The sequence below is a fragment of the Limanda limanda genome, chromosome 9 (genome assembly GCF_963576545.1).
Source record: "Limanda limanda chromosome 9, fLimLim1.1, whole genome shotgun sequence".
Taxonomy (NCBI): domain Eukaryota; kingdom Metazoa; phylum Chordata; class Actinopteri; order Pleuronectiformes; family Pleuronectidae; genus Limanda; species Limanda limanda.
The window spans coordinates 18,883,514-18,907,853 of NC_083644.1; the positions used below are offsets into that span (position 1 = coordinate 18,883,514).

The 24,340-nt window shown below is 44.3% G+C and overlaps 2 protein-coding genes across 3 annotated transcripts; both read left to right on the forward strand.

Annotated features, from left to right (window-relative positions):
- The first annotated feature begins 1,177 nt into the window (after positions 1-1,177).
- On the forward strand, positions 1,178-11,777 carry vamp4 (vesicle-associated membrane protein 4). 2 transcript variants are annotated; one of them, XM_061077867.1, is made up of 9 exons: positions 1,178-1,355; positions 1,821-1,935; positions 3,459-3,560; positions 5,950-5,996; positions 6,190-6,240; positions 7,555-7,655; positions 9,584-9,663; positions 10,330-10,381; positions 10,478-11,777. In XM_061077867.1, the coding sequence occupies exons 2-9, from the start codon at positions 1,933-1,935 to the stop codon at positions 10,501-10,503; spliced, it is 462 nt and encodes a 153-aa protein (XP_060933850.1). In that variant the 5' UTR covers positions 1,178-1,355; positions 1,821-1,932; the 3' UTR covers positions 10,504-11,777. The 2 variants fall into 2 exon arrangements, with proteins under 2 accessions (XP_060933850.1, XP_060933851.1); XM_061077868.1 differs by lacking the exon at positions 1,821-1,935.
- A 4,687-nt stretch (positions 11,778-16,464) lies between these two features.
- Positions 16,465-24,093, forward strand: myoc (myocilin). Its single transcript, XM_061078842.1, has 5 exons — positions 16,465-16,951; positions 20,367-20,432; positions 20,511-20,603; positions 23,219-23,430; positions 23,512-24,093. Exons 1-5 carry the CDS (start codon positions 16,465-16,467, stop codon positions 24,091-24,093), a joined length of 1,440 nt encoding a protein of 479 aa, XP_060934825.1.
- Positions 24,094-24,340: the final 247 nt, after the last annotated feature.

Sequence of the window (24,340 nt, forward strand, 5' to 3'; positions counted from 1 at the left end):
CAAACCCAAGAGCTGGTCGGCCACGCCCCTTTGAATGGAACCCAGTTTTCTGTGTGAAAGAAAAAAAATGTTTTTGGGGAAAAGTCATGGACGCTAATGCTGTGCTTTTATTTTGAAGGACATTCCCATTAGGCAGCACCACACACAGCCCTTGCTGTCATGACAACAGTTTATCAGTTGTTAGTACCAAAGTAAGCAGTTGTAAATAAAACTAAACTACTGCAGCGACTACATTAAATATGGGTTTTCTCATATTGATGACAGAGAGTTACCAAAACCCCAGTGTGAAGCCTCCAAAACAACAGTTTCAAGGGTTCAAGTTTAGTGCTGCTGAAAAGCTACTGAAAGCAAGACATTTGAGTGGTTTGGTCCTTTTGTCGACATTTTAAACAAACAAAACATGTGCAGAGAGCACAGACGTTTAAACAAAGCTGTATAAGGAATAAGTGAAAGAGGGTTAGGAGCAAATACTGACTCAAAGGTTCATTGCTATTGATTCGATTTTTGTGTAGTCCCAAATGACTCATATCTGTTTAGATATGAAAGAAAGAAGGAAAAATAAATATATGCTTATGGATTTGGATCTGAGGTAACCGTGCATTGCTCTCCATAAGGTTTGTATGGTTTCATTATCATAAACAAATTTTTTTTAATGGCTGAAAATACATTAATCAAATCTTCCTTTGATGACTTCATTGGAGGATAATCATTAATAGCTTTGAAGTGTACTACCTTTTATTAAGAGGAATTGTTTTTTAAATAAATCAAATCAATTGTAACATTTTAACACAAGTTGAAGTATTTATACAGAAAAACCTCCCCTGCGACTGATTTACTAACATAGTCTTATATTAGACTACTTAAGTGATCTTGTAATTGGTTGCGGTGACGTTAACACCATTAGGCCGGTGAGCTTACGACAACCATATGTTGTGTTATCTCAATATATAAAATCGTATTATTAGCAGTTATAGCTGCTAAATAGATTGATTGAGTAAAAACATATAATATTTCTAACATGTGATGAAGTGGAAGTACAAAGTAGTGCCTGAATGTTGTTTGTTTTAATGATGAATTGGACAAATTTATAAGAATTTAGGCAAATAATAATAATCAGCTGTCAAACATCTGGATCCCTCTCCTCCGCCAGCTGTGTGTGCTTCCCTGTCAGCTGATCCAGGCTGAGCCAGAGAGAGGGATAAGCCCACCGCTAGCCTCCATGGTGAGAATCCAGCCTCGTCGTCCGCACAGCGAGTGAAATGAATGAGATCAACCTGTGAAAGACGCTTTGAATCCACGGAGCCTCACCGGGTCAACACCAGAGTCTCCGAGTCCAACACCGAGCCTCGCATCCGGTAGGAAAGCAGCAGATAACTAGCCACGTTAGCATCATTAGCTTAGCTTGGTAGCGGGTAGCTAGGTTTGACAGTGGACCAGGTGGCCTGTCTGAAACAGCACAGAATGAGTTGCTATAGTTAGCCACATTAGCAAAGGTTCACTTGTATCACTGTGGCGTGGCAGAGGGCTGGAGTGGGCGAGCCTCAGTATTTGCTCTGTAGCTCAAGCTAACAGGCAGCTAAGCTAAGCTAGCTAACTGCGATGTGATCATTCCAGAGATGTCAGCTTCATTGTCACTCTCAGGGGGGGGGGGGGGCAGCATCTTCCCACATTCATCTAGTAGCATCTGTTTCAGTGTCCTTTATTTTCTTATGACATGTTTCTGATCTGACTTCTCTCCTTGACTTGTTTTCTAAAGTCCCACTTGGCCTCTTTTCTTTCTTTCTGTGTCTGTGTTTGTCTTCATGCTGCCACTGCCTCAGTCCTCCTCTCCGCTGTTCACTGGGAACTTCCTCCTCTGAAAGGCCTTTTTCCTTCAGCAGTGCCAGAACAGGACGCTGCTGAAAACCCCAGTGTCAGACTGAACTGGATTCAATGGTATTAGTTGCATTGTTGCACAGAGAGAGAGAGAGAGAGAGAGAGAGAGAGAGAGAGAGAGAGAGAGAGAGAGAGAGAGAGAGAGAGAGAGAGAGAATCTGCAGTGCCCCCCCCCCCCATAAGTAATAAAGTAGGAGCTGGGGATCATTATTCAGTTTAGAGTCACTGGGACCTCGTTCAAATCTGGTATTAACATCCGTCCGGATGAACACACGCAAACACACAACGCACCCAAATGCGTCCTCAATGTGTCCTGAGATTCAAACACACAAACCACATTCTGAGGTGGTCTGGGAAACATGTGGCCACATTATTTGTCTCTGTGAAAGCAAATGCATCCTGGGCCACATGTGAAGGGGCGTCCAGTCAGCTGAGGTCCTCTGACCCCCTGCACCTTCACAATAAACACGTTTATACTCTCTTCAGTGTCCATACTTGGATTGGTTTTTGGCCACAGTATCAACACTGATCCCCACATAATGATTGATAGTGTAGTTTATAGTATTATCTGCCTTCAGAGCTGAGCTGCACAAGATTCATTTAACCACACCTGACCCCCCCCTCTCTCTCTTCACCTCTCTGTCTTGCTCACTCATGGCAGACAGACACACACACACACACACACACACACACACACACACACACACACACACACACACACACACACACACACACACACACACATACAACATGCCCATCTGTAGACTGAGCCTGAGTAAAAACAACATCATTTGATCTTTGTGAACACAAATGATTAATTGTATACAGAGTCAGGAAGTAAGATCCATTCACAAATGGTAACAGGAGGCAGATGCAAATGCCAGGTGTGACCACACGTACTTAGCGCTGTCCACTTCAGGTCCCGTCAGATCTCCCAGGACACATGGTAATACCAGGTCTGAATAGGGCCAGAGGCCCTGCTGTGTTGTGTCACATTGTTTGGAACATGTAACACACCAACACAAACTCAAGGGGGTACAGATGGAAGAACATTATGTTTTCCACAGCCGACATTGTCGGGTTTTTCACTCAAAGACACAGAGCAGTGATGACATTTCCTTTCGTACGGTAGAGAGTGAGACTTACAGACGGCTCACAGCAGATATATGAGAAATCAAGACTTATGTATTTTTAACTGACAAGATATTAAACTGTTTTTCACAGAAAGTGATGTTTTTTAAACATGTTCCATTTGAAAGTAAGTCTGCAGAGGAAATGAAAGAAATCCTCACTGTGACTAATAACAAAGTCAGACCGTTTAACAGGCCGAGTTGGGGCCAGAGTCCTCATATTTCTTGATGATGACCAGACCCTTTTATGCAATAATTACTACGTGAATGAATTTTGTTGTTGTTCTGCTCCCAGCCGCGGTCTGGTTTCAGTTATGCCTGCAACTCAGATTACTTACTTCCACCTGCCAATAGTAAAGTTCTTTCGTTCAGCAGGCTCAGTGCAGTGACTGTTTGTGTTCCCTGCTTCACAATGCCACATTCTTTAACAAATCTTTTCCTCCTGTCCTCCAGAGGGAGCCAGATCAGGAGGAGCAGCCTGAAGCCACCATGCCCCCCAAGTTTAAAAGACACCTGAATGATGACGAGGTCACGGGATCTATCCGCAGTGAGAGGGTGAGACGCACGTGATTCACCATTTTGCTCCGGCCTGTGGGTTGAACAACATGTTTGCTCGAACAGAGTGTGCAGCAGTTTCTGAAGTATGCTTTCTCTCATTTGGTGGGTGTGTCAGAAGTGTTGCCCAATCAGGACACATTCGGCAGGGTTTGTATAAACACACTGGATTCTAAAATCCTCTACAAATGGGCTAGCTGCAATTTGGTGTTTGCATCAGTTAAAGATTTCACAACCAGTAAATACAGAGAAGCAAAAGTAACATCGAGCAAATTTTGAAGTATCACACACGTATTTAAACCCACGTCATCTGGCTCATACCTTTCTGAACACACCCAAGACTTAGTTCAACACCATCATCAGGAAGAAGGGTTAATTTCTGAATACGTTTAGAAACAGACAGAGTCAGATGTGTTGAAAAACAGTCCAGCTGAGGATCTCTGCGTACTGTAGGATTTCTTTTTAAATGTACGTTGTTGTTCTAGTGGAAAAACTGAGGGGAGAGTAACGGAGAAAATAAAAGGGAGTGGAGGAGGTTGGGGAATTCATGGATGTTAACGTGAAGAATTCCCTTGGCCAAATGTCTGGAGTTAATCAAAGCAATCACCCACCTCAACCCCGCTTTGTCCTCTTGCTCATTCTTTACTTTATACCATCATTAGTTTCCTCTCTGTCCTCTTGTTTACTCTCGTGTTGAAGTGGGATCAAAGATAAGCTTACGGGGGAGAACACAATGATCCCTTCCACCTAACCTGCTTCTCCTTTAGTGCCCCACCCCCCTGTCCTCTGATAATAGCTAACAGTTCCCTTCACGTAGCCCATCTTAGACCGAAAGTAAGAAATAGTACAGAAGGAGACTATTAGTGCCTCAGCTTATAAAGGTCTTAATGATCATGTGGCCCCCATCCCCTCAGCGTTCTGTGCAGATGGCCGTGTATTTACAAGAAAATAAAGGCCTATGTTGGCATGGCGGCGTCCATGGTTTACTCCGTGCTGAGTGTCATGTAGGATAGAAGGTGAATACCATGACAGGAGGTTTAAGATATAACTGAAGCTGCTTTCAGACAAGAACTGAACTCCAGATAATCTCCTAAAAGATTTTACAGTGGACATTCTCTGGAGTTTATCCTGCCAGCTCTCTACAAACAACTACGGAGAATGTTCGAGTGATTCCACACTGCAGGAAAGTCTCCGGAGGATTCACTTCGAGAAACGAAACGACGTTTCTGACAGGGGACGGATGCAAAACTAACACAAATACCCCCAAGAGAATACAAATACCTCAGGATGAAAAAGAGGTGTCATAACACCAGACACAAATAAGGATGTCAACTTGTAAAGACAACAAAATTTGAGTGGTAAACAGGAACAATGTAGTTAATGTGTTGCCTCCTGCGTGCCGGGCTGCACCACGGTCAGTGTCTGAAAATGGCTTAACAACAAGGATCTGCTGACTTTGTGAAAGACTCCAGCATCAAGGACTTCCAGCGTCTGAACTTCTCCTGCGTCCTGTCTTTCAAATGTGATAAATGCTCCAGAACACATGGATCAACATACTGTAGACACGCAATGTCTGCTGCCATCCTTAAATATTATCTCGTAAAAATGCAGACCATTCCTTCCCAGTATCAGGGAATATAATCCTGCCTACAACTATCCAATGAAAAACAGACTCCTAACTGTCTCCTCCTGTGAGAATTTAATGCAGCTGTCCTCACTCTTTCTCCTGTCTGATAATCTCCCTTAAGATCACGGAGATCTGTCCTTTCTTATATACCTGAATCTGAAGATGCATTTTAGACTTCCAGCAAACTGAGTGTCCTTGTCAGAATGAGATGTTCAGGTGTCTCAGTGAGCAGAGGAGGGTTGGTTTTTATCGAGCGCTGGCAAGCACAACAGCAGAACTTTATTGTAAGTCATCATATCTTAAGTGCACTACAATAATAATAGTGCACTTGGACCCTATCTGCACATCATTCCATCTCCTCTCTCTGACCGACTGACTGGATTCTGGTTCTGCAACTGGCCTGAACTTGATCGGAAACATTTCCAGCTATAAAACACTTAATTCTGGCCGTTTGTTTTTATAGTGTTTATCCACAGCAATGGAATCAATGACATACTGTTGGTGGCAGGGTCCTTACCCCCCGAAATACAAAGTTGGTGTCAGACAAACACAACTTTCTAAAAAACAGTGGAAATTTTGACTGGTATGACAACCACTTTGGTCGTTCCCAGTCCTTACACAGATACTGATCTCAGAACAGCAGAAAAAGCTTGATTCTGCAGTGAAGCCACCGTCCCTGCTCTCGTCACAAGACGTCCTCTGAATAATATCAATATCCAGAGTTGATCCTTGTTTGACCTGTGACCTTTTCCTCTTTTACAGAGGAATCTGCTGGAAGAGGATTCTGACGAGGAGGAAGACTTCTTTCTGTAAGGATGAATTGTATTCGGACAACTAGCTTATTAGACCAACACTAGATATGTAAAGTACATTTTACACAACAGAGTCACAATTAATCACTATTTGAGAGAGCAGTAATGCAGAGTACTGAAAGAGTAGAGTAAAGTTGAAAGTTCCTACATACAGTCGGTAACCTTGGCTTCGTTGATGTGTGTTCTCCAGGAGAGGCCCCACAGGACCCAGGTTTGGACCTCAAAGTGACAAAATCAAGCAGTAAGTACAAACACATTCCCCATTACAGCAAAAAGCCAGAGGTCAGAGCTGTATAACCAGTGCTCTTAAAATTTGGTGTTGGTGTTATGTAACCGTGGCTCAGCGTGTTTACCAGAAGCCGTAGTAATTAGCATATTGTGTAAGAGAGGCCGTCATATGCAGCTTATTGTGTAACCTTCCCAGGACACCTCCGTCCCACTGCAGTCTGTTTCCACATTAAACTGCAGTTACAGACGAGCAGGAGAACAGAGGAGGTCATTGTTGAGACAGTCTGGCATCCAGAGTTGTTTCTCCACGCTCTCTTCATACTTTACAATTTGTCATTGTTGTTAGTGCCAGGCATTACTGATTCCAAGGAAGTCTCATGCTCCTCACCTCTGTGTGTCCGAACCTTTGAGGTCAGGTCCCTCAAATGTGTTGATGTGTGTTTGTGGCAGCTGTCCCCCACGTCCTGATGTCAATATTTACTGTGGCTGTGTATATTCATGTTTCTAATACAAAGCTGAAGTCCAACTCTTGACAAACAATCAGTGGAATGATGGTGGAAAATGTGACTTTCTGTTAGAGTAAACAAACCCTTCCTGCGGACCCTGCATCCCTCAAGCAACTCCTGCTCAAGGTTACTTTCAAATAAGATCGACAGAAGGCTAATATGTCCTGGTCATGCCATGCTCAGGTATGAGTTGCGTGAATAAAGCAATAGAGCAGATTTTTCAGACGGGTCAATGTAAGGCTGAAAATCATCTGACAGGCTTTTTATTGCCCACCAGCTGGTCAAGGTTAGATGTAGAGTGGAGGATGCTGCTGGAAAACAGGTGCTCTGTGCTGCGGACCAAAACCAGAACTTTGGCCAGACAAACTGCTGTTTAGGCCCATGTCTGACCGGACTCATGTAATAAATGTAGTGTCGAATTTTAACGAATTTAATAAAAGGTGCAATATTAAGGGCATTAGCGTACGAATGCTTCAGTTAAAACCTGTTTTTTCAACTTCTATTCGTGCCAGATGTTGTGAAATTCCCTGTAGGCCTTACTGATGTATCGAGTTCTCAACAATGTGATGGATGTGAGCTCTGAGTGACCTTGACCTTTGACCCCCCCCAAAAAATCGAATGAAAGAGAATGTTTGTGCCAAATTTGAGAAGATGCCTGAAAGGTTGTTTTCATGAGAATGGGATGACCAGACAACCCAAAAATGTAATGCCTCTGCCGTGCTTTGGAAGAGCACGAATTCTTGACAAATTCTGCACATTTCCCGTTTCATGATTTATATCCGATATTTACGATTCTGTCTCACGCCAACTCGTGTCCATAGGGTGCAGTCGCAGGTTGACGAAGTGATCGATGTGATGCAGGAGAACATCTCAAAAGTGATCGAGAGGGGCGAGCGTCTCGACGACCTGCAGGACAAGTCGGGTAAGTCCCACCTGTGCAGTGTGTGTGTGTGTGTCTGCATGAGCAAAACAAGTGTTTCTTTGATTTGCAAAGTAAAATGACGCCAGCACAAACTCCACAGGTAGCTTACACATGGTTTGCACATGGCTCTGTGGATCATTAATCTCACCTCATGTGAGCTTTGTCACGGGAAATTTACTTTTGTTAATAGTTGCATTTGTGCAATGTGCATCCAATTTAAAAGAAAAACACAAAGTAATGATGCCTAGTGATCCTAAACGTGAGGAATGCACTTGACTATAATGTAATTTCAAATCAGTGGTTAGATCTCAAACCTGCCTGTATTATGAGATAAACTTATTATATATTTATTATAGAAACTTAAGATGTTCTGGCTGAGTTGATTGATGCATTTGCATTTTATTGTTTGTTAACTTCATCACAAAAAGAAGTTAGGCTCAAACACACGCTGTAACTAACAAGATGGCTTGTGTCTGAGCAACAGTCCAAACACTCCAACTGTCAAATCATGACATAAGAGAAGAACATTCTCCTTAAATTCAACCAAGCTGCACCAAGTGGATTCAGTCTCCTAAATGTGACACATCCATAAATGATTCCCTGGGTAAATTTGTGAAAATGTCCAAAAGCATCTGGTAGTATTAAAGAAAGATTTACAAATTCAAGATCCACTCAACATCGTATTGGTCCTCTCTTGACCAATGCATGATCTGTCCACCAGGTTTTGTGAAAATACATTCAGTAGTTTTTGCGTAATCTGACTGACAATGAACAAACCAAACAACCGACAGTTAACACAGTACCTGGTAACACAACCTCCCTGGTGGAAGTAAAAAATTGCCCCATTTCATTTACATTGCAAAAATGTATAATATTTGTCAAATATTTGAGGTACAAATACGTGTCCAGGAGTAGTAAAACTTTTAAACAACCTTGTACAACTTTGCTGGAGCAGGAATTTGTGTGTGTGAGAGCAGTTACTTACACACCAGGTTTATCGCTTACCAGGTTGTGTGTGTCTGAAAGCTTTCTCATTCACACAGCTCCACTTTTTTTCACTTGGTGTATATCAAGCATGTGTGTGAAACCTGTTAGACTCACCATGTTACACAACTTTTTCCACACACACACACACGCAGGTCGTCTTCTCTTTCTCCTCCACTGATGAAGAGATGAGGCTTGTTGACCAGCCAACTGAGATAATGATGCTCATCTGGAACACATCTGTTGTTTGTGTGTGTCTCTGCAGTACATGCAGCTCTTAACAGTAGATTTTATCCGAGTATATAATATCATGAGATTGTCGTGTGCAGTCTGCCCCTCTGAGCCGTTTGCAGTTAAACTGGTAACAATTAAATTCCACCCGATTAACAAGCATCTTCTCAGAGGTCCCGTCTGCGTGCTTCTCTTTGTAGTAGCGACAGGTCGTTAAAAGGCACATGGCCGAGGAAACCGCACACAGATGACAGACACAAAGGGTCTGAAGGGGGACAGGGGCTTGGACAAGTAGGACGCCGCACGCTAGGGAGCCGCAGCGTTCTGGTAAACATCAAGTTAACAACAGTATCCAAGACACAGAAAGACAGAGGGGGGGGGTGCACGAGCAGTTTGGATCTCACAGCGAGGACAGAAGGGAGGAAGCCGGAGGAAATGTGCTTTTCCTCCGCTGGCTGTAAATTTGGCATCTTGCTGTTAACGTCAACAGAGTTAACGTTTAAATCTTCACCAGCAGCCTTACGTAACTTGAACACATTATAATAACCGCACATGCACAGCACAGGGCCACACAGCTCGAGTAAACTGATTTATAACATCAACCTGCAAACAATAGCTTGTTTATTGTTCACTTTTTTCTCTCTTCTGCTTTTTCTCTCTCTCTCTCTCTCCTCGCGTGTTCCTATCCGTGCTGCGTTCGTGTGATTCTCCAGAGAGCCTATCGGACAATGCGTCTGCCTTCAGCAGCCGAGCCAAACAGATGCACAGGAGGATGTGGTGGAGAGACATGAAGGTGGGCTGTGTGTGTGTGTGTGTGTGTGAGAGAGCAAGAATTTCATCATACAGGGTTCCTAGGGTCATGAAAAACCTGGAAAAGTCATGGACTTGTTACATGTTTATTTCCAGGCCTGGAAAAGTGCTTGAAAAAAAGTCATGGAATTTTGTTATATTCATATTTTCATGTCGTTCATTTACGCTGAGTTTTAAATAATTCATATGCTTTTAAAAGAAATACGCTCAAAATATAAGCAGGCATAAGCTCTCATACTAATTGAAAAGTTAGATAATGATAGATAATGATAGATAATGGTAGATAATGCATGGCTTGGCTACAAATGGAAAAGTACATGTCATGGGTTACAACAGACAAAGACCTCAATTAAACTATTGTCTCATTCATTTGTGTAATTCAAGGTATACTGTATGCTTTGAAATTCTCATTGTTAGATTAACTACTAAATTGTCACTTTTTCATGTATACACAGAGATTTCACAAAATGTTTGGTCATGGAAATTTGGTTTAAAGTTATTGAAAAGTCATGGAAATCCATTGGTTAAAATGTGTATGAACCCTGATAATATCTCCCTTTGGTTTGCATTCGTGTTGTGTCCTGCCCACTGTCAGAGATGTTTAGTATTCTAAAGGGTTTGTGTTTGATGGGCATGATTTCTCCGACAGATGAAGATGATTATTGCCTTGGTCGTGGTCGCTCTCCTGCTCATCATCATCAGTGAGTATGAGACCAAACCCCCCCAGCACTGTTTGAAATTACGTTATGTGTTGAACTTCACAGTAAATATTCTCTCTGTATGGTTTTCTCTTTCAGTACCGGTGATCCTGCGATATCGCTAGTGTCTGAGGAGGAGGACAGGGGAGAACCTTGGTCTTCCTCACTCCTTCTCTCACCTCTCCCACCCTTCCTCTCCTCTGCACACAGTCCTCCACTCCTGCTAGGGGGGGGCCAGCCAACCTCTCATAACCCTCCCCAGTATTAGCCTGTGTGCCCTCAAGGGTCTGACCTCGACTTGCCCTTAGTACAGATCTTACCGTTGGCCTTGCCTCCAAAATCTGCTGTGAGATCAGCACTAAGGCTCCGTTAGATCCCTGGCTTGAAACTTTGCTACAGAAAGGGAACACAGCGGGTGAGAAAAGGTGGGAGATATTTGAATGCAGTGTGGGAGAAAAGAATGACTCTCAGAGCTTTTGTCAATCGTGAAGGATCGTTCCATTCCATGATACATATCACAAGTCAGACCCTGGCTTTGCTTTGAAAGCAGGGAAACTCCAGGTCCTGTATATTACATCATATAGATATATATACTGTAAAGGCAGGTTATTCATGCCAACCGTCTCTTCTTAGTTTAGCTGGTCTGAATCTGCTGCAGCAGCCTGGTACAAAGATGAATCTCAGATGTCCACCCATGATTCTCTCTGTGCTCTCTGGGTCCAAACGGACGAGGAGAATGCTTAAAGGGAACATTTTGTCTGTGTGACACCAGGCAGGGAACATCTGAGGTTCATCTGCACAGTCAAAGGTGACTTCTATTTAATCAACATTATTCTTACCTCCATAAGTTCTCCTTTCCACATTCCTCCTCAGAGTCTGTTGTACTGTACAACAGGACCATGCTAAACCAAAACATCCGGGTTATGAATGTCTCTTAGCCACCGTCCCCCTCCTGCTGAGCTCTGGGCCGGTTTGGTCACAGCTGTCCTACTTTCCTGCGAGTGACATTAAACCGGCTCTCACTGATGTTTTAATTTCGGTAATTTTAGTACGGCTTCTTTTTTCGCCATTTTTACATTCCTGTTTCTGCTGGTCAGTCAGTGCGGTGCTCTGTACGGACGCTGGTTTTCCCATCGCCGCAGACGGGACACTTTGTCTCTGTACTGTCACGTTTAGGTTGTTTTTAAGTGCTGCAAGTTTAAAACTGTGAAAACACACATAGGCGTCTTTGTGTCTGGGTTGATTAATTGTATAATAAAATTAAACTACATTGTCATTTTATTTTTTGTATGTAATTTATTTTAGCTGTAAATATTGATTCTGTAATGATGTACAATATTTTGGCATTGCATTGAAAGGCTGTGATATATTGATAATTTCTGCTCTGAAATAAAGTGGTTTTAAAGGGCACTGGTCGTGTTTGGAAATAATTGACCAAATCGCAAAAGAACAGTGAGGGGGATCAGTGGAAAAACTTGAGAGGAAACAGAGGAGTAAGTGGGGTTGATGGAAAGACGGATGACTGGAGGTGAAGAGGGAAAAACTAATGGTCATGCCATCCCTCCACGTTGGACCGCTAAGATTTTCTCTCTGCTTTCTTTTATCTCTTCTCATTAGCCGACCGTTTTATTGCTCTGTTATTTCACTGACAGCGCGGAGTCCCAAGATGGCAGTAAAGCTGCAGGACCCGAGAAGAGTTATTGTTCTGACAGACGCTCTCGCCCTCACAGGACAGGAGACGCACACGCGCTGCGACAGCTCTGCCACCGCCGCACAACCCTTCTGAGGGAGTCGATCATAAAACCACACAGTTCTATTACTTCTTCATTGATCTAAGGCAGATGGCCTTACAGCCCGCACTCATTGCTGCTGCACGTGGCAGGAGGTGCCGGATTTATTGCAGCTTTTTACCATAAAGAGGTCGTGTCATCTCTTCCAGAGCTTTCAAGTGCAGATGTAGCTTTGATGCCATTGGTTGGCTGAGTCCTGCTCAGTGACATCAGGTAGTATCGTCCTGGTTGAGCCTGTAGAGTTCATCATATCCATTTCGTGGAACTGTACGTTCCATCAGAGGCAATGCCGGCTTAGTTTTGGGACTATTTGTTAATTTCCCTGCACGTTTACAGGGCCCCTGGCATTAGCTGCTTATTAGAGAGACGCTATCCAAGAAGCAGAAGTCTGGTCAAACATTTAAATGCTTTGCACAAACCCCCATCATCAACAAATCTACTATAATTCTATTTATAGAGTGCATGTAACTCAAACTACTACTGTATATATATGAATTGTATAATGAAAGTGACCAGTAACTCAACTTACACTGTGTTTCATTAAGGATGGGGACTTCTTTACATACATGTTTAGGGAGTGTCCTCCAGTAGCCAGATTCTGGTGAAAGACTGAGTCCAATCTAAGATTTGTGAGAATACTGTCTCATAAGCACCTTTGATATTTAAAGTGACGTTTAAAGTAGGGCTGGGCAACGATTAAAAGTTTTAATCGCGATTAATCGCATGATTTCCCTGATTAATCACGATTAATCGCATTTGTATACGCAAAATCCAATAATTAATTAAAAAGTAGTGTATAGCGCAATTTTATTTTCAATGTTCTGCCATATGAACGAAAGTGCCATAACATTTGTTGTGCAAACACTTACCTTAAACCCAAAGATCAGCATTTAATACAGTAGCAGTTAAATAAAATATTCAGTGTAAATCTCAACTTAACAATGTTATCAAAGCAAATACAAAATTAAAGCTCAATGCCACTGCCAGGGCATTAATGTTATCCTCTTCGATATCAACTGTGTGCTTTGCATTCAGGTGATATTTTAGACTAGAAGTACTCCGGTGATAAGAAAATTCACCTTGGCAGTGGCTACAAATTACTTTGGTTCTGTCGACTCCGCCGTCTGGAAGAACTTTAAAATGAAAATGGCCACGTAAAAGCTCCGTACCCTTATCCATGGTTGTTTATCCAGCAATTATTTTCTTTTTTCCGGTTCCGCAGCAGTCAACAACAGACTTTCACAAAATAAAAGCCTGACTTTCACAATAAAACAATAAATAATCAAACCTGAGTTAATGCGAGATAAAATATTTGTCTGAGTTAAGTAAGTGATGAGTTAACTCGATTAAAACGAGTTAACTTGCCCAGCCCTAATTTAAAGTTAAATAATTAATCTCCCTTGAAATTATAGGGACAATGCTCTTTGTGACAGGACTGGTGGATTCTGGGTTGGAGAACCGTGGTTGGAAGGTTTTTGTTTTTGCGTACCGTTGGCATAATCGTCAGTTATGCATTTAATATAAGGTACATAGTTTTAATGTCTGTTTTTCCATGTGAGGTTTTTCCTGATGCATTGTTGACTCTGATAATTGAAGTCCTGGTCGGACAAGCAGCTCGAAAATGTAACAGCTCTTACAGCATTTAATATAATAGTGCACTTTATTTATACGACACATTTTAAAATGCAGTTGCAAGGTACTTTATGAGTTTGAATTTAAGGCAAAAAAGAACAAACAATTAAAAGGTCTTAAGGACACATAAAATTCAGTTGTTTAGAACAGAGGCAGAAAATAAATAAATATATAAATAAATATATAAATAAATATATAAAATAAAATAAGAATAATAATAGAGCTTTTTTTTGCATAGTTAAAGGTTAAAAAGTTGTTCAAAATAATCCAGGGAGGTCATGAGAAAGTACACAGGGATTCAGACAGATCTCCTCAGGGAGATTGTTCCACAGAGTCGGGATCCTTTAACAGAAATGGCCCGATCACCCTTGGTCCTCAGCCGAGACTGTGGAATGGTGAGCAGGGCCTTAGCTGAGTACCTCAGGTTACGACTGGGCTTAGGTGGAACTCCAGAACGGGCCTTAAAAGTTAACAAAAAAATCTTAAAATCTATTCAAAAATTTACCAGAAAATGAGATAGTGTTTGATTCTGGTCAGGATTTTGTCTGTGCTCAAGCGAAAGGAAAATAAATCCTTCCCTGTCATGCCAAGCTGTATTTCGGTACACCATGAGACATTTTTATCCCTCCTGCCTCTGCTGACACACCCGCACTGGCAGCGGAGGATGTTTTGATCCTCTGGTAGGAGCTCATGCTGGATGACTTCAGATTCCGGGCATAGCAGTGGTTATATGAGTCATATTAAAGTGAAATAAACTCTCAATTGAGAACAGTGGACAACGTGCCAACCGGCATTAGTCAGTCTCCCACACACCCTGTCCAGGGGAGACTGTTGATCGCACACACAGAGCAGTGGATGTGTCAGGAGCCAGAGGAAGTGGAGAATCAATCTCCAGACCATCTACACACGATACTGTGATATTTTTAAACACATCTCGTCCTTTTCTCGAATATTCCCACTTTGAAGTTGATCCTCTTCCTCACTTCTCCTACTTTCCCATGTGTTTCTTTCCCCACTCTTCTTTTATGCCTCCATATCTGTTTACATGTGGGTTTACTCTCTCTTTCCAGCTATTCCTTCTTCAACAGCTCTATTCCATCATGTTATACACGTGTCACACATTCCCCTTCCTCCCTCTCTTCAAGGTATTTCCCGTTACAGGATGTGTCGACACCTTGATATTTTGCAACACTACTGTTTAGGAAATCAAACTCATCCATTTGTCTTACTTTCCTCCCAATCATCAAGTTAACTTCGCCCAGATGAATGTCAGAACATGTGCAGAGACACGAGGCAGGAGAAGCATCAACCTGCAAGAAGAGGTGTGTTTTCAAGAGTGTGCACACTTCACCTTGAAGTGTGCACACTCACCCGCCCCCCTCACCTCCATAAGGAGGCCTCCTCTGCCCTCTGGCCTCTCTGGAGTGAGGCATCTGCGTCAGGTGATGTTTTACAGCTCAGGGTGACCTGGCGGGTCAGCAGAGGTGGATGATTGAGGAGTTTGAACGCACACTAGAGCGAGGAGACACAGAGCCGGGATTCAGAGAGCCCCGAACAAAGAGGCAGGATATGAGGACTGGCTGAGCGCCGTGAAGCCGGGGATTTGAAAGATGCACGTGTCGGCGCAGTGTCTCACTTTCAAATCTTTCATCCTCTCTGAAAATAAACAAGCGCTCATCCGATGTATCACATGACTGCGGGAGCGAGCCTCGGAGGCTGCGGTTGGAGCTCGTCTGTGATATTGTGTTAAAGGAAAAGAGATGAGAGGCAGACAGATCCACCCAGGCAGCGAGTGGAAGGAAGTGAGCGCAGATGCAGATGACCCCTGACGGCTCACTCACACATTTCAAAACGGCGGTGACTTGAGTCTGGGCCCATGTCTATGTTGGGGATCAGGTCATTGATTGACTCGTAACGCCGACCCTTAGTAGCGGTGGCCCTTTTGGCTGCTTGTGTCACATTCAGGACCCCTACCAATAAGGAAAAAGGACACCGGCTCCTCAGGAGGTAATTATATCCGACGAGGCCCGGCTCACCCAACCACGCTGGGGTCAAATGTCCTCCAAATCCCCTCGGAAAAATGGGTCAGCATTGTGTACATCAGGGCGGATAAAACACAAATAGATGAAGACGTAGCAGGGGGGAGTGTAGAAATCAAAAAGCCAAACTCCAAAATCCAAGACACGTGGTTTGCAGAAAGTTAAACACTTAAAATGTGTGTGCAAATGTGATGTTTTTACTCTACTTCTTTCATCCCCCCCCCCCCCACACACACACACGCACTTGCCTCTGATCCCCACCCTCCCCTTTAGTCTTCTCCTCTATTCCCCTCCCTCCCTTTCACCTCTCCTCTCTTCCCCTGCTTCCCTCCGTCCGTCCCCTCCAGATTGTATAAATATCTGTGAGCTGTTGGAGGAGAGCTCAGTGTTAAGAGAACCTGTCCACTGAGGAGAGAAGAACAAGAGAGAGGGAGAGGAGGAGGTGAAGCAGCTCGTCACAGCAGGAACACGAGAGACACCTGAGAGAAACCAGAGCAGCAGACAGCACCTGACATTGGGAGTTTTTGTGAGGAGATTTCTGAGCTGAGAAATAAAGAAGTCTGGACATTAAAGATATTGTTCATAGAATTTGAGGTTGAGTCTGTGTTAAGGGACTGTCTCCGGTATGTTCCTCCTGCTCTTGTTGTGCATGTGTGGTCTTCTGCTGAGAGGTGAAGCACAGGACCGAGCTTCTCTCTGGAGGGGAAACGACCGCAGCGGGCGATGCCAATACACCTTCACTGTCCCCAGCCCTGCGGAGTCCACCTGCCCACAGACCAGTGGCCCAGAAATGGAGGGCCTGAAGGCCAGGCTCGGTCTGCTGGAGGCGCTGGTGTCCCGTCTGACAGGTGGGGACACCGGGGGTCCCCAGGCGTCCGGAGCCAGGGTCCAGGCTGAGCTTCAGGAGGCACTGGACCGGGCTGCTGGGGAGAGGAACCTGCTGCGGGGGGAGAAGGAGCGTCTGGAGAGGGAGCTGGGGACACTGCAGCACAGGATGGAAGAGATGAGGAGGGAGATGGAGAAGCTGAGGAGCAGACCCTGTCCTCTGCAGACCCCCGTGGCGCCGCCCAGCCAATCTCTGCAGAACAGTGGCCCGATGAGACCTGCTGCAGGTGAGCAACAACCCCACACACTCTACAGCTATTAGAAAAATGTGCAAAGCTTAGTGAAATGTATAATTAAGAAAAAGTTTTTTTTCTGTAAATATTCTATTATTTTAAGTGTACAGCTAAATCAAAGAAAATGTAAATATATACTCTATATATATATTTGTTATATAAAATCTGCCCTAATCCTTTGTTAATAAGATGTAGAACTCCATGTCCCAACAACTGTCTCCCTGATGATATATGTGTTGGTGACTCTGACTTCAGGATAATAGGTTAAGTGGAGCAGTGAAGTGATATTAATGACATAAATGTCTCTATGTATGGAATACCATGCATGTATAGAGCCTCCAGTGCATAGCTTGGGGGGTCCCAGGTATGTGTGTGTATCTGTTTCTGTGCTCAGATTCCTCCTGATCCCATATCCACCCACAAACAAGAAAAAGCAGGGCGGGAACACTGTGTGTACATGACACATGTACCTGCTTGTGTGCGTTCCACTTGTGTAGTTAAAGTCTTGGCTGCCCTGTGAGTCTGCAGAGACACTTGTCTCAGGTTTCCCTGCTTCCCGTTTCCTGCCTACATTTAGGGGTGATGGAGGCAGGCCATGGAGGGTCAGCTCGGTATTTATGAGCAGGTCCTGCTTTGTTTATGACTGGTGTTTCCCTACGCATGGTGAGCAGGGTGCGAATAACCTGGCCGGGGGAGAGGGGAGGGGCGGCTGAAACATGATGCACCCCCTTGAAGTGGCGGTTGAGTCTCACCTCGGGGGCTTTTGATGACGCCGGGTGGGTCAAGGCTGATGAAATGTGGGGGTTGGAGTCTAAGAACATAAAACCATCAGGGCTCCAAAGACGTTAGGAGTTATCCTGGAGCCAGTGAGGTTAGGCTCTGGTATGCTGTGTGTTTGCAGTGGCCAAATATCCCTCTAATTAGCCTCCATGCTCCTCTTTTCACCCACCTTCTCCTGTGGGTCACCAGCTCCTTGGTTTCTCTCAGTTAAGCCGGCCCTCCTGGCTCTCAGAATATGTTTCTTGTAAAAGCCAGGATTTCTGGCAGCAGTAAATCCTTCTTTTTTTTTTGCCAGGGCCCCATTCACCGGTAATACTGTGCATTAGGAGAGCCCATCTCCTGCATACTCCAGGTTATCTGCTGAGCTCCTCATGTTTGCACCTGCAGACAGAAATACACAGAGGGGGCCCCTCAGGGTGACAGACACATGTAGAACAGATCATAGTGAGAGGAAGACGTGCGGCACCAGAGCAGAGAGGAGATACAAGTTCATATTTAATTGTGAGGATGAGTTTGAATTGTTGTCAAACCAAGACTTGTCTCTCAAAATCAACCATCTGATAAGTTGTTATAGTATTTTATGACTTTAAAAGTAAAAAAGACAAAGAAAAACATTTACACTGCAACCACAACTAGAGAGACGATACCTCTCCCAAGGTTAACGCCCTCTCTGACTATGTTAAAGAAAGTGAAAAGAAATCCTGGTTCTGTTTATCTCCAAACATCAACAGATCCTTCCAGAATATTTAATGGGAATCCTGCTCAGTAGAGCTCATTCCAACACTCCCCTTGTGAAACTACATTTAAATTCACAAGATCCAGATTTCAGAAATATCAGTCCCCTAACCAAATCAGATTTCCAACCATTTCCATCCATCCATGAACTATTCTCTGAGAAATCAAGGAGTCAGTCAAAATGTTAAAGAAATTTAAAAAATTTACAATCCTGGATCCACAACAAAATGTCAAGGCTACTGTCTTGGATCATGTCCCACCTCTCCACAAATTCCACAGAAATTGGTTGAGTAGTTTTTGCCTAAACCTGATAAATATCAAACAAACAAACACAAATACATAATGTCCAGTTGGAGGTAAGAAGACAACAAACCTGTTCAGTGTCCAGTAAGGGAGACCTGGGCTTCATAGCTCAGCAAACTAAAACTGTGACATGATGCTGACAAGGGTGAACAGTGAACAGAAGAAAAGGTTATTTGAAAGGGAAATTTAGCTGGAATTGTTTTTAATGGAGGACTGTTATCACGGCCCAGCAGCCTAAAAGACCAAAGTCCTTCAAACTTGAAAAGAACACTGTCCAAATGAAGTTTATTATCAGAGTTCTCGTCTCAGAGCAAGTACGTGAAGTTAACTTGGATCTGAGCCTGTTCCCAACACTCAGGGAAATTCACCGTGACGTTCAGATGTTTTCTTTCAACGTGAACCAGAAGGAGACATAAATAATGTTCAGTGAACTCCTGTGATGTCTCAATCACCGAGCTGATCTCGGACGTCCATGTATCGTGACTCCCTTTGGATGAACTGGTCTCTTTGTTGATTGTACACTCCACATTAAAATTGTCTTCGGAGTGAGCTTCAGCCCGGCAGAGGACCGGATCCAGCTGAGAGCTAACAGCTGCACTGAACTCTGGTAGCAGAGGATGATTAGACCGACCGCTCCACAGATTGAAATTAGGATCTGTCCGTTCTGTGAGCTTTATATTCTCCTCTCCACACAAAGGGCACATACGGCGCACACATGCACGCACACACACACAAACACACACCTATAGCTTTTACAAGTACCTTCTCCTGGCGTTTGTCATCTGCTCCGTTACCAGAGCTCCCTCCTCCTCTTCATCAACAGTGAGAATCAGCAGCAGCCTCCAGATGCAAACATTTAATGTTATCTGCATCATTGAGGCTCATTATCCGCCTTGAAATCACGGGACACTGCACAGGCTAGAGCACGGCAGGCACGTGGCCACACACATACTCACAGTCGCCCACGGTCACACAAACACAAACAAATACCACACATCCATTTTAATGATCCATTCTTATTTATATTCACAGTTTGTAGTTTCCAAACAGTGTTTCACACAGTGTTTTACAGTTTGTTTATTTTACACAGTAATGACTTCCTGGAGGAGAAGGAGAAGGAGAGGATAGACATAGATCAGAGATATGAGAGAAGAGAAGAGGAGAAAAATAAGTGATATCAGAGAGTGTTAGAGGAGAAGACGAAGAGCCAGACGTCTGGTTTGAAGTTTTGAAGATGGGAAGTTGACAGTGTCGGGGTGGGATGAGGTGTCAAGTGTGTGTCGTGTTTGTGTGTGTCGTGTGTGTGTGTCGTGTGTGTGTGTCGTGTGTGTGAGTCGGCCAGGCCACCGACTGTCTGACTCCAGAGCAGCTGGGAATCCACTCAGGGCTATTTGTTAATTTGCTGTCCCGTTTCCTGTTGTCACTACTGTCAGAGACACGTTTGGGAGCACTCTGCAACCTATTGTATGATAAGTGATGTGGTATAAAATCATGAAATTGTGTGTGTGTGTGTGTGTGTGTGTGTGTGTGTGTGTGTGTGTGTGTGTGTGTGTGTGTGTGTGTGTGTGTGTGTGTGTGTGCGTGTGTTTAGGCTCCAGTCAGTTGTCTCACCTGATGACTCGACCCAACAGACAGAGGGACAGCAGCAGTCTGAGAGGTGGGATATATCTTTTCTGCAGAATCACCTCAGCTTTACTCTTTTCTTTCCATCTCACTCCGTGTCTCTCTGTTTCAGACTCAGCGTGGCAGTATGGACAAACAGGTTTCCAGGAGCTGAAGGCTGAGGTGACGGAGGTGCCAGCTCCTGATGCCGCTGATAACAACACAGGTCTTACCTATTTCAAACTATCATAGGAGATATACAGTAATATATTTTTATTTGATCTTTGTCACCGAATATGCGTTGTCTTGAATCCATGCTTTCATTCTCATTCAGGTAAGAGTTACCATGAGCTAAGTTGAGGTTTTAATGAAGATTTCAATAATTTGAGGCATCTGTTTACTTCCATTCTGTTGAAGCCAATTTAAGTGAACACATATCTGCATAACTCTGCATGGATTTAGTGATTAAGGTCCAGTGTGTAAGATTCAGGTGAAAGGGATCTATTTGCAGATATTTGATATAAAATAATCCTCGTGATATTTTCTGAAATTTACGAATTGTTGTTTTCTTTATCCTAGAATGGGCCCTTTCTATTTAGTTACTTTCTATTTACACCTGGATTTTTTAAAACCTAGATCCATGAAAATGTCAAAAGTCAACTTGTCTTACAATGTAAATTTTTGTTCATTCTGGATCCACCCCCTGATCCACACTCAGATTTGATGTGTTCTTCCCTGACTCTCCCTGTCTTTAATGGCAATCGGGAAAAAACTGTGTAATTCTGCAAACTGACAAACCAACACTCACACACAATTTGGCAATTTGACACATATTTCCTGCAGCCAGTTTCATGCTATTCCACTGACCCACAGTTTGTGGCGATAACACAAAGAAAGCGTACCAATATTTCAACAAGGAAGACCCGAAGGCTGTTTGTTACAATAAGAAAGACGATTTCAAACATGTCAGATTGTCAGAGCTTCAAATGGTCAGAAGAGCCAAGATCTTCTAGCACACTATGATGATCCTTTAAATTCCAGAGTCTTGCCAGCTCATACTTCTGTCACTCACCCTCCTCTCCCCCTCTCCCCCAAATCCCCCTCTGTCTATCTGACCCTGCAAACATGACACTCATCCCCCCCCGCTGACAGCCTCAAAGCAAATACAGCTATTAATACTGCAGCATTTGGGCGTGTCGTGCCAGTTTGTAGGTATGAGGGCCGCCCCGAGTTTTTCGTGGATGTCTCGTAAATGGGCTCTAACAAGGATGTCAGTCACACACACACACACACACACACACACACACACACACACACACATACACACACACACGTGGAGTCGCCACGTGAGGTCACATGATCTCTGATGAGGCTGTGCCACACACAAGTTCCATGGTAATAGGTGTATTTATAAAACATATTCCCATCTAACCCTAAATCCGGTGCTAGGTCCTGGACCTGAGAGCGAGGGTGTATTTTAGGAAGTGGTAAATATACGGCCTTATCGTTTTTCCTAGTTAGAGAAGCAGAGATGAGACATAGTGCAGCTGCTGCCCTGACGGTGGTGACGCAGACAAAGTTGAAGCGAACAGAGACTTCAGGCTGCAGCTCTGGACCTGTTGTCTGCTTCATTGACGAGAAACATTGACATCATCACACCTCTGATCAGCTCACACATAACCTCCATCATCCCTCAGCCACAGACATGTACCTGTAGATCCCTAACCCCCCGAGGACCACTGACTGTGTCCTGAAGTCACCTTAAACCAGAAGCCCCCTGAATGGTTTCAAGAAAGATCTGCTTCTTGAGGTTGGATCGATACCTCAGCTTCGACCCTAAATAACTTCATAACATCTCAGGGACACATGACCATAAACTAAACCATGATCTGAACCACAGATGGCAGTGCCACGGGAAATCATTAGTGAGAGGGGAAACAGACCAGTCAGTGGCAAACAACAAACCTACCAGCCCCTCCCCAGCTTCACACATTGGGTCATTAGTCTTAGTGTGTTCCCAGTATCAAAAAATAAAACAGTCACTGTCTCTGTGTACTGAAGCACCGTAGATTCATACATCACCAGGATAGGTGTCAATTGTTTGATTCAATTGAAAATATTTTGAACAGTGATTTTCCTTGAATCCCTTCTTTTCATTGACTGTGTGGAGTAATGCTGCCCCTAGAGTCCACTCTGTACAAACAGCTGAGAACTACACAGCGACAAATGCACAGACTTTGACAGTGAACCTGAGCGAACGCTTATGTTCAGCTCAGCCTCCGACACCGGCGCCAGTTTGTTTGTTGGTTTGTTTGTCAACAGGATTTCACAAAAGCTGCTGGACAGATTTTCATGCGTATATGGGTCAGTGGAGAAGTGAATTTGGTGCAGATCCAAATCAGGGTGACTGATCCAGGGTGTTGATTTGATCATTTCTATGATTTCTCATGAAATAATTCAAGAATTCCTTGATGTAAAAAAGCTGGCACATTTAGGGAACTGATATCTAGAGGTGTGTGCAAACTGGTGCAGCTTGATTGATTTTAAGGAGATCATTGGGCCTTGGTGGAGGTTTGAGCTCTCAGTCACTCCAGTTTCTGCCCCTTTTCAACTTATCTCTAGATATTTATTTAAACGATTCATAAATCCTAAATATCCCTTTGAACTGATGCGTCTCCAATTTGCACCATTTACATCCTGGGCAAATTTGCTTAATCCGTGTCTTTGTTGTGAATGCGGCTGTGTGGCCTTTCAAACTTCCCTCATGTTTTGTCTGAACAACAAGACTTGTATTTGTTAATATCCTCCCCCTCTAACAAGTCCACTCCTTCCTGCTCTCAGGTTGCGGAGAGCTGGTTTCAGTTGGGGAGCCTGTCACTCACAGGAAAGCCGACAACATAGCAGGTAAATATGGTGTTTGGATGCAGGACCCTGAGGCCGTCTCCCCCTATGGACCCAACACGATCTGGCGCATCGACGCCATTGGCACCGACGTCAGGCAGCTGTTTGGGTATGAAGACATGGAACAACTCTCCAAAGGCTTTCCATCCAAGGTGGGTATCACATGGCTCATACTCTTTCATGGGAAAAAGCCCAAAATATCTTGGATCATAACTGGTTATTGTCTGTGACAGGTGTTGCTGTTGCCCGAGCTGGTGGAGAGCACCGGGGCCACTGTGTTCCGAGGCTCGCTCTACTATCAGAGACGCCGCAGCCGCACCCTCATCCGCTACGACCTGGCCTCTGAGAGCACCGCAGCCCGTCGGGACCTCCCCCACGCCGGCTTCCACGGCCAGTACCCCTACTCATGGGGGGGCTACACGGACATCGACTTGTCCGTGGACGAGCAGGGGCTGTGGGCCGTCTACTCCACCAGCAAGGCCAAAGGGGCCATTGTGATCTCGCAGCTGGACCCCAACACCCTGGAGGTGAAGAAGAGCTGGGAGACCAACATCAGGAAGACCTCGGTGGCCAACTCCTTCATCATCTGTGGGAAGATGTACACCGTGTCCAGCTACGCCATGCCCACCACCGTCATCAACTACATGTACGACACCGCCACCAGCCAGGGGAAGACCATAGCCATCCCCTTCAGGAACAAGTACCACTACAACTCCATGGTCGACTACAGCCTGGCTCAGAGGAAGCTGTTTGCCTGGGACAACTTCCACATAGTGTCCTACGACCTCAGGCTGGGTCGCACGCAGGTCAACTGAGGCCGACCCCGGTGAGTGCTGAGAGGAGACGTGTGCTCACCTGCTCCTGCTTCAAAGACTCAGAGCGTTAGAGACAAACGTGTGTGTGTGGTAGCAGCAGTTAGAAAGACAACACATCAGTATCCAAGGTGTAGAGGAGCTAAACTACCGGAATCCACAAAGAAGTGAAGACGTTTGAGGAGCAGCGCCCCCTGCAGGTTTGCTTTCTTTTTTCTCAGCGGGAGGACTCTTGCTGTGGCACAGACCA

Excerpts from the sequence above, each read along its gene's own strand:
- myoc (XM_061078842.1), top strand. The coding sequence starts at position 16,465 with ATGTTCCTCCTGCTCTTGTTGTGCATGTGTGGTCTTCTGCTGAGAGGT. Across the intron at positions 16,952-20,366 it reads CCCGATGAGACCTGCTGCAG|GCTCCAGTCAGTTGTCTCAC; the intron begins GTGAGCAACAAC and ends GCGTGTGTTTAG. Across the intron at positions 23,431-23,511 it reads CCAAAGGCTTTCCATCCAAG|GTGTTGCTGTTGCCCGAGCT; the intron begins GTGGGTATCACA and ends TGTCTGTGACAG.
- vamp4 (XM_061077867.1), top strand. Across the intron at positions 7,656-9,583 it reads CGACCTGCAGGACAAGTCGG|AGAGCCTATCGGACAATGCG; the intron begins GTAAGTCCCACC and ends GTGATTCTCCAG. Across the intron at positions 10,382-10,477 it reads TCTCCTGCTCATCATCATCA|TACCGGTGATCCTGCGATAT; the intron begins GTGAGTATGAGA and ends TTTCTCTTTCAG.